Raw genomic sequence first — 15,412 nt, forward strand, 5'->3', positions numbered from 1 at the left:
CTACTGTGGCAACAATACATGTGGAGCCCTGTCTTACTCTAAATCCTTTGAAGCAGACAATTTAAAGTGGAAATGTATTCTGGAATACACTTAATTGTCCCTTTTCCTTGATTATTTTTTTAAATTATTATTTTTCCAGCAGTTTTACATTTAATCCCAGCATTCTAAAACCTGTGGTTATAGTTATTATTGTGTGGAAATGAAGTCACTTCAAAACTTTAATTTTGAATTTTTCTTTAAGTGAGGGTAGCATAGGGCTAAGTGCCACTATAGAATGCAAAGAAAAGTAGGAAAATGCTGTAGATAATAAATCGATTTTAAACTGGATTTCTAAATACATGCCACTATTCATTTCACTGCTACTATAACAGAATAACTATAGCTATAATATTGAACAGAAGTGTAAATTGTAGGTGGAAATGATGAAAAATTAACTTGTAGAGAAAGTAATTAGTCATCGTAAAAATGCTGCTTTGTCTAAATTAAGGATTTTACTTACCATACCAAATTTAAAAACGTATTAATTAAAATAAAACTTTAAAATAGTCTTTACTTTTCATTTTCTCAGAGCCTGGATTTTTTTTTTTTGCAAATCAGAGTGAAGAAGTTCATATATATATATTCCAATTTTCCTGAAAAAAGGTGACCTAGATATATTTTAGAACCAATAGAATGGGAAACTACACTGGATTTTTACCAGGTAGCATGAAATATCTTCTCTTTTTTTTTTTTTTTTTTTTAATTTTTAAGAAGTCTAATTACAGAAGTATATTTAAAAATGTGTAAGCTAGAATTTTTAAAGAAGCCTAAGAAGAGATAAAATTGCTCTGAAAAAAAAAAAAAAGAATGTAAGGATGGTTGAGAAGCAGTTTCTGAAGGAGTTCTCGACAGGAGCTCCAGGACAATATAATGTAAAATATTTGTAGTAAATGCTTCAGGAAGAATCCTAACAGACAGCCCTGTGGTGGATTATCCTGGAGGACATTTACCACAGTACCTTGTACCAAATGCAGGAGGAGGAAAACCTTACCTGGGATTAGGAGAGTAGGGGTAATACAATGTTTAACCTCTAAGGGTGGGGGAGCAAGAGGTTTGTACTTTTTTTTGTCTCCAGTGTAAAGCAGTTTTCCTCTCTTTCTGAAAATCAGATAATAAGGATATCTGAATAGTGGATCCCTTCGGCGTGACACGTAACACTTGAAGTTTCCTGCAGGTTCTTTTGGCGCTGTGTTTTTAGAACCTTCTGTGGTTAGGAAACTGGCTTTGAAAAAGCAATGAAACCTCTGAATTCCAACAGGTGCCTGTCCTGTGTGGAATGTCAATACATCCAATTCAGATTTAAAAAATCCTAAATTCCTGTATTTCACAGGAATATGCCACACTATTTTAAAAAGTCTCACACCAGTGCTGAGCCAAACACGTGCTAGAGCTTGTTTTTGCATAATCCTAATTAAGTCAAGGATCAGTTATAGCTGAAGTTACAGTTTATCTGTTTACATAAATTACAAACAAACATTCATTTGGAACATGTTAGAGACCTTCTTAAACCTCTAATTAAACTTATTAAAAAAGTCATTATAAGACAATTATTTATATATTCCTTATCTTTAGCCAAAAATTGAAGGTCATCCACCTGTGCTTTTTCTGATGCATTTTCATTCTGTTTAAACACATTTATTTACTTATTTATCAGCTTTCTAGGGAAGAAAAGCCAAACCAGCAAGTTTCCCTAATTTAGGAGTTCTTTACAGTTTAGGCTTGTTTTTATAAACTGTATGAATAAGAGGAAGAATGCTTTGATTTGGGTTTTCTTTTTTTTTTTTTTTATGTGGTAAATATTTTAACAAAAATGTCCTGCTCTTAAAGAAGATGTGTCTTTCTGTATGTGAATTGCTGTAATCCTTCAAATTTTATCATGTCACTGAGTAGCTCACTGTTAAGATAAATTCATTAAATTTCAGTTTATCATGAGCCAGATTATTTACCAAATAAAACCAGTATCATTTCATTCTTTTCAATGGAGCTTTGCCATTTTGTATTTCTTGAAATATTTGGCACTTGACTGGCCTGGTGCAAATAGAAAAAAAAAGAGTATGTAAGCTGAGTTTCATGATACTAGGAAATCCATAATAAAAAGTTTGACCATCTGAAAGCTCCAGCTTAAACAATAACAAGGTACTACACAATTCTGCAAGCAAGATCATAAATTTTGTGTGATCTTACTGATGTGGTATTGACTTGTGTAATTAAATCTTTTAGGATCAATGTACACTAAAGAAAAGATACCTAGAATGCATTTTAAAAATCTATAAAGAACCATCAAGCAACTACAAGAATAGCTTAGCCTAAACCCTGACTTAAAGATAATTATTCCATATTACCTTTTTGTCCACATTATACCAGATCAGCTTCCAAAAGATATTTGAACACATTGTCAGCTCTATAAAAGTTTTATTTTAAAGTACAACGGTTTAGGGATGTATTTGGGGTTTTCTTTAAAAATATTGAAATCTGTGGCACAAGAAGGAGTGTGAAGTTACTCAGACTGGGAGTTGATCTTTTTCCAGTGTATGGCTGTGGCCCTTCCCAGAAGCCAAATAACCAACAGCAGGTATAACTAGATTATTTTTTTGTTCCTAAATTGTACTGAATTGCATCCTCAATTAACTTTGTTATGGAGAAGAAAAATATTTACAATATTAGTAAAAAATAACTGTATTTTGTTAGACCAATTCTCCTTGTGAAGGCCATTCTGGCTTCCAGGGAAGGCTCTTGAACATAAATGCTGTCTCTGTGATGGGCCAACCCCTTTATCACAATAGAAGACTGATTTTAAAACATGACTTAAGGTTGAGATGAGCAGCCTGAGTGTGATCCAGAAGGCAAAATGAGAACAAAATCAAAATATAAGGAAGGAATGTTCTGGTCAGCAGGAGAGAGCTTCAGGAAGCCTGCATGGCAAAAGGCAGTCCTGGACCAGAAACAAGGGCTCAGGTGGCAGGAACAAGGAATTTGGGCTGTGAAAAGAACAAACAGGCAGGAGACAGGAACAAGACACTGATGTGAACTCACAGGCAAAAAGCACAAGGTGTGTTGGCCAAAAAAAAAAAAAAAATGCAGTTAAATTGAGCTTATTGGTCCCTTCTTCAGAAAAAGTCAGGTTTATACCAAGTAGGTTGCTGAAGGACTCAAATGGCTTTATGTAAGAGTTAATTTTTTTATTATGACAGCTGCATAATTTAAATACCCATTTAATGGGGTGGGGGGTGATTTTTCAGGAAAGTTATGTGTGACTATATTTAACAGGTAAAACCCAAAATGGGGGCTAGAAATTTTTAATTACAGTGCATTTGCAAGTAGTAGTTTTTATTTATGTTTTTATTACATTTTTATTAAATACTTCGAGGATTAAATAAGTATGTATGTATATATATATATATATATATATATATATATAATCCATTAAAGGAAGACAAAAGCACAGAAATCTGCCCCTTGATGGTTTTCCAAGTGTCACATAGCCAAGTTCTATTACTTTCCTAATTTCTGACAACATAGTTTTGTTCCAGTTTTGTAGATTTGCACCACAACTTTTGTGCTTCAAACAGAAATATGCTTAATAACTTTATGATTATGGATTGATATTAGGAGATAGGAAATTTAAATTTAACCATCTGCAGCATAAAAAGAAACCTTTGCATAGCCTTTACTTCCTAATCAATTCTCTCAGCCCTTCAAGCTATTTCTTTCAAGAAACAAGCTGTTTTCAGAAAATTTCAGTTTCCCTGTTCCTGCATAATCTTGAATTTCAGAATCCTTCTTCAGCAGAGAAATCATGAGAGGTTGGGCATTGGGGTTTTTTGAGGCTGGGGGTTTTGGGGTGGTTTTGTTTGGGTTTTTCACTTTGTTTGGTTTGGGTTGGGGGTATTTTTGTTCTTCTCAGCTTTCTTTAGTTTGTTGGGTATTGCAGTTCCTCTTGGTTTCCTTTCATTTTCTTTGCTGTTGTTTGTTTGTTTGTTGTTTTTTTCATCTAACTGGACACTATCTAGACATCCAGACTTTCCCTCTGCCTTTTGATGAGTCCTTTTCACCCAGTGCTTATCAGATCTACCACCTCCCTCTGTGAGGAACTCAGATTTCTCTGGCGGCATCCAGGTCTCTGTATTTTATTTTTTGCAAAGCAAAGGGATCTTCCTTGAAGCTAAGACCTAACCTTACCTGAAAAATCATGAGCATCCTACTGTGATTTTAATGTGCATTATTAATTTACACCAAAAGAAAACCTTTATCCTTCTTATATAGGTAGGTTATGTGGCCGATGAAGAATTAGAATCTGATAACAGTAAGCGAGTTTTCTGTATGAGTCTTTATAGGCTGTAGGAGCAACTACTCAAGAAACTCTGATATTTTAAAATTGCTAGTGAAATTTACTTCTTGTCATGGTAATATAACAAAGTTCACATTTTTCAGAAGGAAGGAACACACCAGGTGGTGTAAAGTGTGGAATCAGAATTGGCATATCTGGGAATTTGAACATAGCCTCACCACAATTAATAGGAACCACCCTTAATTAAATATTCTTCACCTGCATGTTCAGTCAAATGAAATAACACCAGGAAAATATATAATTCTGTAGAAATTATTATTTAACCCATGTTTTTTAATTCTTTAACATGGTTTAGTTGATTTTCTTTTCAACTAAACACATCAGAAATAATGCAATGACCAATCTTTCCTCATTCATTCATCAAATATGACATATTTGTTTGAACTGATAGGGCTCGAGGTTCTGAAATTACTGGGAAAAATCATTGTAGATGCCAAGTAACAAAGTTAATAAGTAACTTCCATCTTTCTGTTCTGATCATTGCTGATTGCTCCATGGGGATAGAATATGGGGATTGCTTTGAAAGGAGGTAGTACTCCAAGCTCAGTTCATTTTTCTCCATCACCATGCAGTCAATATAGAATATTCTGGAAAGCTGTGCATTTTCTCCTACATATTTCTAACAGGAATGACAAAGTAGGAAATAAAAAAAAAAATCTTGAGAAAATATTTTCTTTACTCAGAAAAGCTTTTAAGAGGATAAATTACCACCTGCATAGTTGGAGATAGAGAGAGATAGTTCATATGTTCGCTTAATGTTTTTCAGTTCACAGTGACCTTGGTTATTTCTCCCCCACAAATGTGTTAGCCTGTATTAAAATGATGAATAACCTGATAAAAATATAAGGTTATTGGGCTTTGCTTAAAAAGGCAAATAGGGAGCTGAGGAATCTTGTTAAATTTTATAAATACATATAAAGAATTTAATTTAGAACTGAGCAGGTCTGCTCTTTGGTCATTTCCCTTGGCAGGTTTTATTCCTTGAACTCTAAGTTGTTACTCCTCTTGTTCATCTTTAACAGAAAAAATTCGGCTAACTCTAAAGTTTTATTATGCCAGTATGTAATATCTTTATAAACGAGAAATAGAAAAACTGAGGTGTTAAAAAGAAGCCCAGGGATCCATTGCCATCATTAATTTCAGCATAACAAATCTGAAAACTTTCTGGTTCAAACAATGTAAACTAGCCTTCATATTTCACTGAAGACCTGTCTCTGCATTTCTGTTCACAGCAATGGGAAGATTCTCCTATTCATTGTATAAAACACTGATTTTTTTAAATACAGATTTCTGAAAAATGAAAAAAAAATCAAGCTGAAAGTACAGAAGTCACATACTCAAACTACCAAATATCAAGCAACTTTGTTGACAGAACTGAATTCTGCTTCTCCTGAGCAAAGCCATGTTGCATAAGATTTAGACATTTTTGTAACATTTTCTTTAGTTTGTGGATGCCAAAAAAAAAAAAAAATTGCATTTTGGAGACAGAAGCAGATTCAATACAACAGCAAGGAGCTTTACTTAAATTCCCAGTGATTTCCCATATTATCTGCCAAGTCATCTACCATGTTTACCACATCCTCTACCCTTTTTAAAACATTTAACTGTGCAGTCTTTTTGGACAGTGACATATACAACATTTCTATAGAACATTTCTAATCCATTCAGAAAAAATATAAATGTGGAGACTGAGAAATTTAATTATGATGCATCAATATAATTCCTCTGCTTATTTAATGTTGACTGAAAAATTCTTTTTCACATTTGAGGAGAGGAATCTGATATTGCACTTAAGGTTGCTACACTGAAAAACACAGGGGAGTTTTATTCTTGAAGAGTTTGACAAAGTGTACTGAAAAAGAGAAACCCAAGTGAGATTACCCAACTTTTCTGTCCTTTGAATTTAATGAAATTTGCTGGCTTCTAGATTGAGTTATTAGTTTCAATTTGCCCACTAACTCATTCACAGAAAGGGAATTTTTTAGATGGTTAAACAGCCTTGTCAATTACACGTTTAATGAATTAAGATGAACTGAGACACATCCTTAACTGGCATCTGTTGATAAAGAAGTAGCTATATTCCTTGAAGCTGCAAGAATCTCTGCTGATTACTCCATTAGAACTACTACAATTTGGACTTTTTGGGGCTTTTTTTAGGCCAAACTTTTGGCCTTGATATCATTGGGAAGTTACAGCGGAAATCATTGAGCAAAACTTTGAATTATATTGTACTACAGGACATAATAAAACTTCTCTTACTTCTTTGTCTTTTTTTTCAGTTCTTTTAAGCATGTGCTTATTGCTTTTACCATTTCTCTGCTAATCCTGGCATTCTCTTGTGTGCTTCCTGCAGATGTGAATGAATGTGAAGCTGAACCCTGCAGGAATGGTGGAATCTGTACAGATCTTGTTGCCAACTATTCCTGTGAATGTCCAGGTGAATTTATGGGAAGGAACTGCCAACAGAGTAAGTGCAGCATGGTTTTGAAACTTTATTTTTTAATAATACAAAATACAAGATTTTATTTTTACAGGAAAAAAAAAAAAAAAAAACAAACCAAACCAAATTAAAAAAAAAAAATCAAACACACCAAAAAAACCTCCCAAAAAAACAAAGCAAACAAACAAACAACAACAAAAAAAAAAAAAAAAAAACACAACAAAAAACCACAGTGTTTTAATGTACTGTGGAAATACTTCTTTACACATAGATAAACCTCAAAATAGCCATAGTATTCAGAAGGAATTTCAGAGACCAAATCTGATATGATGGAACCATTTGCAAAATGTGTAATAAATACCTATAGTTAAACAAGAAGTGAAATACTGTAATGTAGAAAAATACAAAAAAAAATTCAGGCTGGGGTTTCATCTCATCAAATATCTTGTCATTAGCAATGTTATTAGCAGAAATCAACAAGTGTAGGAACAGGGCAAAAATATCTGTTATTTGCTCTGACATGTCTCTAGCCTCTGAAATTTGGACCACTGCTTTGTGGGGAAGTCATTAATAGAATTAACACTCATTAGTGGATCTGTCCTGGGAACAATCTCACATGATTTTTTCAATAACATTGACTATGGATGTACCATGAAGGTCTGATTCCTAAGGTTCTTAATGTATGATAGACTAGGTAATCCTGAAGACCAAAAATAGCAAAAATAGAATAAACTGCTTTGGCACAAAATGCAATATACCTTAACATTTAGATATTAGAGGTTGTTGGGTTTTTTTAAACACTGTAAAGATGAAAGCCTGTCTATTTTAGTCAAACAAAAGATGTTAAAATTATGGTATTATGGATAAAGCAAATATAGTTCTAATGTATATATCCATAAAAAGAAATAGGAAAGTATTTGACAGTTGGCTTTAGTAGTGTTGGGTTTTACATTCAAAATACCTGAAATACTGGGCTAATCCACATTGAAGAAAGGGAGTTTCTAGTGCAAGGAAAATCCTATTCCATGTAGGAAAAAAGAAAAAAAAAAGAGAAAAGGTGTTACAAGTTGAATCATAAATAAATAAAACCATAACAAAGCTGAAAAATATTATTCTTTTTCCTGCATTCACATTGTGGATGTATGGGGGAGAATAGAGAAGAAAACAAGATGGACCAATAACAACAACTGTTTATTTGAAGTGGCTTCAGTGAATTCCCAGATTTATACACAGCAGAAAAAAGATTTGAAGCACCCAACATAATGTGTATGTAGTTCTAGAGAGGAATAAAAGATGAAGATTTGCTTTGAGAAAGTCACAGGTCTCTATGGCTATCTGAAAGAATTTATTAAAAAAAAAAAAAAAGCAAACCTGTCTATTAAAGTGTTTTTCAGATTTTGCTGGTGAAGCAATTCGTGCATTTCCTTATTAGGGGCAATTGAATTGCCATTTGGAATTCTACCAGGAATCTCATCCATCTCTTCAGATTTTATCCCTTCTGTATTTTGGCAGCATCATGAGCACTGCTCACATAATAGATCACATAAACCCAATCTCCTGTTTTGCTGGAAATGGGGTAGTCAGAGCTATTACTTAAGTGATCATTGCATTTCCTGAACCATCATCTGTTATTTTATATTCCTTTTTTTCTAAATAGATGTATATGTAGCGATATACAAAAATAACTTTTTGAGTGAAGTTGCATATCTCATATATTAAACTGAATTTAGTTTTATGTATGTGTATCTATAAGCACAAACACACATTTCTGGTTTTGAGAGCATGTAAGAGAAAGTATATATATATGTACAAAAAAGAATTTAAATTTTCCAGTTTATTGAAATAGTGAAAGAACTCTGCTGTTCTATTGCAAAATATGTTATCCACACTCTGTCTTTCTGGGTCTTATTTTGAAGGATTCATACAGATGTAAATATAAATATATATATAGTTTACCATCTGTAACTTGCACGATACCATTTTCTGTAGCTGGGCTTGAAAATATTTTTTTTTTCCCATTAGAAGTTTGGTTATGTCATCACACTTAATTACGTAATTACAAGTAGTTATTACACATTCTAATTACACCATCAAAGTTTTACACATATTTACAGTAATCATATAATTAAATACTGTTATGCTAATTACGTAAATTACTGACTGCTGTCTCAGAATTACCTCACAACACTCAAAGATTCCTGAGTCACATCACAGAATATGTAAAATATCCTAGTTGTAGAATGAAAAAAAACTGCAAAAGTGCATTATACAAGCTGCTTTTCCAGGATGGATTCCTAATAATTTATCTAGTTTGTTATAGCCCAAATATCACTGCTTTCCAACAAGGATTTGTCATGTTACTCATCAGCCACCTGTATTTTGTGTCAGACTGTTTTTCCTACTATGTTTTCCCTCTTTCTTAATTCCACCATTTGATTACACCGCAATTAATTCCTCTTGGTTAATCTCCTAAATAATTCCCTTCCATTTTATCTCATGTATAGCACTTTTCAGGTGTGAGACAACCGTTGTGCTACACCCAAATCCTGGGTGCTTTGTGTGACACCCACCCCAAATCCTTCCGAGTAGTTCCAAAAGCCTCTGAAAGAACTAGTGCAGCTAGTCTCAGCTGGCCTGAGAAGGAAAGGGTTGAAACTGAGTACAAAAACTAAATAAAATGAGATTTAAATAATATTTGGACCACCTTGACCATCCTCTGAGTCTGTTTTTGGCATCGATGAGATTTGGAGTTGTTTATATTCAGGTTCTTTTCTTTTCTTTTCTTTTCTTTTCTTTTCTTTTCTTTTCTTTTCTTTTCTTTTCTTTTCTTTTCTTTCTTTTTTTTTCTTTCTCTCTTCTCTTCTCTTCTCTTCTCTTCTCTTCTCTTCTCTTCTCTTCTCTTCTCTTCTCTTCTCTTCTCTTCTCTTCTCTTCTCTTCTCTTCTCTTCTCTTCTCTTCTCTTCTCTTCTCTTCTCTTCTCTTCTCTTCTCTTCTCTTCTCTTCTCTTCTCTCTTCTCTTCTCTTCTCTTCTCTTCTCTTCTCTTCTCTTCTCTTCTCTTCTCTTCTCTTCTCTTCTCTTCTCTTCTCTTCTCTCTTCTCTTCTCTTCCCTTCCCTTCCCTTCCCTTCCCTTCCCTTCCCTTCCCTTCCCTTCCCTTCCCTTCCCTTCCCTTCCCTTCCCTTCCTTCCCTTCCCTTCCCTTCCCTTCCCTTCCCTTCCCTTCCCTTCCCTTCCCTTCCCTTCCCTTCCCTTCCCTTCCCTTCCCTTCCCTTCCCTTCCCTTCCCTTCCCTTCCCTTCCCTTCCCTTCCCTCCCCTCCCCTCCCCTCCCCTCCCCTCCCCTCCTCTTTTTCCTTTTTTTCTCTCTCCCTCTCTCTCTCTTATTAGCTATGGCTGGTTTTAGCAATTCAGGCTTAAATGGCATTTAAACCAGCTGCTTCTCATTTCTGGAAAGCACGGGATGAGGCAAAATCAGGGTAAAGTGGAGTGTGAGAGCACTGACAGCCTCAAAACATATTCAGGCATTCTGGAATGAGCTTATCAGCCTGTTAAGAGACACTTCAACAAACATCTGGTATTTACAGAGTCTGCCTGCAGATGTTTAGCAAACACAGAATGGGAAGAAAGCACCTTTCCCCATCTTCTGAATGTAAAATTTAAGCTGTATTAATTCCATATTACTTCCCAGATTTCTAAAGCCTTGGAATTTCTTTGAAGCAGCTGCATCTCCTTCTGCTCTCCCACTCTCTGCACCAATTTCTCGCTCCTCTGCTGAATTCAAACTATCAATTATGATCATGTCCATTACAGCTTTCCTTAGTCTTGGAGTGTCCATAAATAAAGTACTGCTTCCAAGACAGCTTCTCCTGTGGTTGGAGGGTTTATATGGACTTTTTTTTTTTTTTTTTTTTATAATTTGTGTATCACAACATTCTCTTGCAGGCACTTTCATCAGTGCCAGGCTGTTTGCATTATTCAGTGCAAATCTGTATTGTTAAAATCTCCCATGATCAGTGTGAGTGGAGAATTGCAGTAATATGTGAGCAGTTCCACAGATGACTTTTTTGATCACTTTCCCTTCCATTTTAATGTTTTTAATCAAGCAGATGGTACCAGACAGTGGACAGCTTACAATTCTACCACTGTGCATCTTGGAGCTGTGTTTTTCTAAATGCCAAGAGATGCTGCCATTAAAGCATATGGCAAATTTTCTCATGCTTTTTTCTTTAAATATCTAGATCAAAATAGTCACTATAAATATTTTTTTACGTATACCATGTCTGCTTCACCTCCTTTTCTCCTGTGGATTCAACATGCCCATATGTAGGAGAACTGCATTCAAAGCAAGTGCACAAATTTATTTGTCTGGCATGTCAGAAATCCTGCTAAGCAGTGTACCTCCATCTTGTTTTCATTGATTTCCTCTGCTTTTACGGTTTAGTACACTGTTGTGTTTCTATTGCTCTTGGTTGCCTCCTGCCTTCCTCTCTGTGGAAATCAAAGTGGTATTTTCTTTCCATTCACATGAAAATTCCTGTTCTTTCAATGTCTTTTTAACTTAAAAAATTATCTGAAGATCTGACAGATCTAGGCATAAAGAGATGTTCAAGACTTCTGCTTACATGCAGCCTTATACTCCCAGACTAGATGGTTTCATCCAAAGCACACTAATGCATTATGATTTTAGAATTTTCCTTCTCTCAAAATAATCTCCAGGGCATGACCCTGCAGCTCACGTGATTTGTAGTGTGGGATAAATAACTTGCTTTACAGTATCTTTTGTAATAGACCCTTATTCCTTATCATGCCATCTGTATTTCACTTGTGCGTCCTCAAGGCAGAGTTTTGGGTCTTTTTGCCTTCAGGTGCTTGTCCTTCAAACTCCTCTGCTTGATGCTTACACTCTTGGCTGAGATATCTTGGCTTGGATATCTTTGTCTTGCAGATCAAGCTCTGACCACCCCAGGCCCAGCAGGGTCCAGGGTTGTAAAGCCTCCATGCTTAGGTTCAGAAAAACCCTACTCAAAACAGACATGAGGGCATAAAAAGTGCACAGACAAAATGAAACAATTTATGAAACATTAAAAAGCTGTGTTTTCTGGGGGAAGGCTTATTGCTGGGTAAATCTTTGCCTTCTAGGAAATCTGTGTTTTCAAAATATGGATAGGAATCAGAATTTTATGTTTTTCTGAAATTGATGAATGTGGTTAGGGGCTTTCTGGTGAACTCAGCTCATGGAATTGACCCGTTAAAATTAAGCTACTAGGAACTGAATGGTAAAGGAGATCACATTGCATATATGCCTTGTTTCCAGATTACCTGCTAGGGAACTTTGGTTACAAGGCCTGAGATTTTTTGTTCACCTTCAGTAATGTCTTGGTTTGAAAACACAGGTGTTTGCTAAGAAAGGCAGGAGCCTCTCCTGAAATGGAAAATGTAAACCCCCTCCCTCCAAATTATAATTCTGAAATTAGAGTGCTCTTAGGCAAAGATATGGGAGCAGGAATAACAGTTCTTTATTAGGGAAGAAAATTTAAAAAAAAATAAAATAAATAATGCAGTAATACAAAACAAACCACTCTCACAGTCAGAGCAGGCCCTGGCAGGCTGTGGGTCAGGGAGGTGGCAGCAGTCCCATTCCATGGTGGCTCAGCCCTCCTGCAGTGCCAGCTGTGCTTCTGCTGGAGCAGGATCCTGGACAAGGCTGGAGTTTTCCTCTGGAGCTCCAGGGCTGCTGGAGATGGGCCTGGGCTCCCTCTGGGAATGCAGTGGGGCAGAAAGCTGCTCCTCTGGGAATGCAGTGGGCAAAGGCTGCTGTGGTGTCCCAAAGCCTCAGATTGTATCCAGGTAGGAATGCTTGGCTCCATCCCCTGGGCAGAGCATCTCCCCATGGGATGGTGGAATTTTTTCAGCCATGCAGGGACACTCACTGGCCATTGAACAGAAGGTAATTAATAATTAATAGTCCATGAACAGAAAATAATTAATAATTAATAGCCCATTAACAGAAGGTATCTCCTGGAGGGAGGATGGGTTGTGGAAGAGATGAAGAAAAAACTGCCCAATGAGCAGGAGGTAACTGCCCCAGCTCTGACAGATGGGGATGGAACACACACCCCCATTTCCAACCTAAGACAAGTAAACACGTTGAGCTTGCAAGTGAGCCACTGTGAAATCCTTCACCTGCCAGGAATCAACACAGACTTGAGTTCCCTAAATTACTGATTATCATAAAAATCTCTGTCAATGACATTTAGGAGGGCATACTCTTCCCTACAGCTAAAAAAAAATATCAGTTTGACTAATTCTGTGACTAATTAATTATAAAGTTTGAGTTTAAGCTTATTCTTCGTTGCTTTGAATGTGTGCCCGTTTCATTATCTCAAATCATGAGTGTTAAACATAAAGTCAGAAATCATTGGAATACAAAGCTGGACAAAAACACTAATGAAAGAGTGGCAAGAGGGGGAAAAAGAAGGTAATTAATAAAGCAGATCAGTTCTTTGATCCAATGAACTTCGCAGCCACACAGGTATTGGGCTGGTACAAAGGAATAACAAGGGAAAGAGACTGGGCATGAAATCAAAGCTTAACCAGTTAAAAAAATGTTGAGCAAACTGGGGTCTAATCAAGCAAGTAGAAACTCTTCTTTAATTAACTTTTAAAGCTAAGGGAAGAGTTTATCTAAATTTTAATATTTTTCTTGCTTTTTTTCACTTCAGAGATCTTAAAATTTAAAAGTCAGAGTTATCGGTTTATTGTCAGCAGAGGATGAACTGCAGAAAAAAAATCTGTAAATATCAATATTCTTGCTAGTCATTATTTAGACAAGTTCAGGACTTCCATGGAAAAATTAAGGAAGTTTTATAGATATGCATATATGTGTGTGCATGTGTAGATGTATGTATATAAAATTATTAATCATAGAGAATTATTTTTTTAATGTCCTCAGGGTAGTTAATTTATCATTCACATGATATCATTGTGGATTTATGGGATTATGGGATTATGTGGGGTTAATCTCATACAAAAGAAATAATAAAAAAAAATTGTGCCTCAAAGAATTTTATTTATTTAATATCAAGTTAATAGTACTAGTGTGAGCTCCCTGGATTACAGAAGTATCTCGGAGCAGAAACATAGACGCTTTGAAAGTGCAGGAGCGAGAATTTCTGCATGTCAAATGTGACTTTAAGCCATGTAATTCAACTCAGCCTCAGTAATTTGTCCTTTACTGAACATGCCAGAAGAACAGAAGCAAAAATTATTTCAAAAGTTGAATTGGTCCTCGAAAGAGAGGCTAACATCAGTGATAAGAATTCTGCTTTATGCACATCTTTAACTATTTCAGCTAATCTTGAATGGAATACAGTTTCTATATTTGCATTGGACAAAACCCCTGTTGAACCTCTTGCTGAAAATGATGATTTTTGCTGAATCTGCACCTCTGTGTGAATCTTGTCTGGCAGGCATTTCTGCTTTCATTTGGTATGAAAGTGCAAAGAGGCAGAAAATGTTATGGAAACGACAGAACACGTTGTTAACATTGAAATGTTCTCCCAGGCATTTCAATGACCTAGTGAGAAATATTAATCAAACTCCAACATTTCTAAAACCTTCAAACAAAGCTCCACCCTGGCCCTTCCACTGGGGACTTTCTCTGGCCCAGGCATCCCGTGCAGGCCACAGAGGTGTTTGCAGAACTGGGCTCAGCAGATCAGAATTGCAGTTCTCCCATTCAGCACAGAAGAGAAATGAGACTGATCTCGCCGTGTTTGATGTTGAAACAAAGTCCTCAGCCCTGTGCCTTTGGGTACATTTTCATCTTGCTCCACTGGCACTGTGCAGAAACATCTCCCTTTGAAAACTAATTTCTCAATATCTTGTTTTGATTAGGCGGGGGAGGATTCCATCTTTACCTGGCAGAAACTCAATGTAAAATACCCAGGCAAGCCCTGAAGGCCTAATAGGAATATTTTAAATGTGTAACTGTTTCCTTACTCCATGAGTCATCAAGTACAATAATAGCTTCTGTGAGGTGTCAAAACCCACAATATTAACTCAACCCTGCATTCAACCCTATATTGTTGACTTTGGATTTAACCACCTTGTTGTGGCAACTCTCTTGCCATGTTTTCCTACTTTAACCTGTGGATCTGCTTTTCTAAAGGGTTTGTGTCATTCTTGACTAAGTTACCCTCAGTAAAAAGAGGATGGAGTCAGGGATTCCTTCTACTTCTTTTCCTTCTGAGGGACCACTGTGAATTTAGCTTTTCACAGAATCCTAGACACTCACAAAGAGTAGAGGAGAAAAAAAAAATCCTCATCTTATAAATATGATCCACTGTTCCTTTGTTGGAAGACTTTTATGTGCGTTTTTATGTGTGGCAAAGTCTATGACAATGAATATTTCAATATTTCTAAGCCTTAAAAGAAAAATTACAGCACTCCATTATTCTCAAAGTAGCCCCTATAGCTCTTAAGTTCCTGGTTTGGTCAATAATGCACATTCTTTTTTTATGTACTCACAGAAATGAAAAATAATTTGCAGGTAAGAAATTGGTACTATAAAAGAAATAAAAGCTGGAC

The 15,412-nt window shown here is 35.8% G+C and overlaps 1 protein-coding gene across 2 annotated transcripts in view; it reads left to right on the forward strand.

Moving 5' to 3' along the window:
• The window catches only part of EDIL3 (EGF like repeats and discoidin domains 3), a 241,025-nt gene that overhangs the window by 132,809 nt on the left and 92,804 nt on the right, over window positions 1-15,412 (forward strand). For both annotated transcript variants that reach the window (XM_053968850.1, XM_053968851.1), the window contains one exon: window positions 6,741-6,854. In XM_053968850.1, the coding sequence (XP_053824825.1) occupies window positions 6,741-6,854 (114 nt within the window). The remainder of the gene's footprint in view (window positions 1-6,740; window positions 6,855-15,412) is intronic.

This window comes from Vidua chalybeata, chromosome Z (assembly GCF_026979565.1).
Source record: "Vidua chalybeata isolate OUT-0048 chromosome Z, bVidCha1 merged haplotype, whole genome shotgun sequence".
NCBI lineage: Eukaryota > Metazoa > Chordata > Aves > Passeriformes > Viduidae > Vidua > Vidua chalybeata.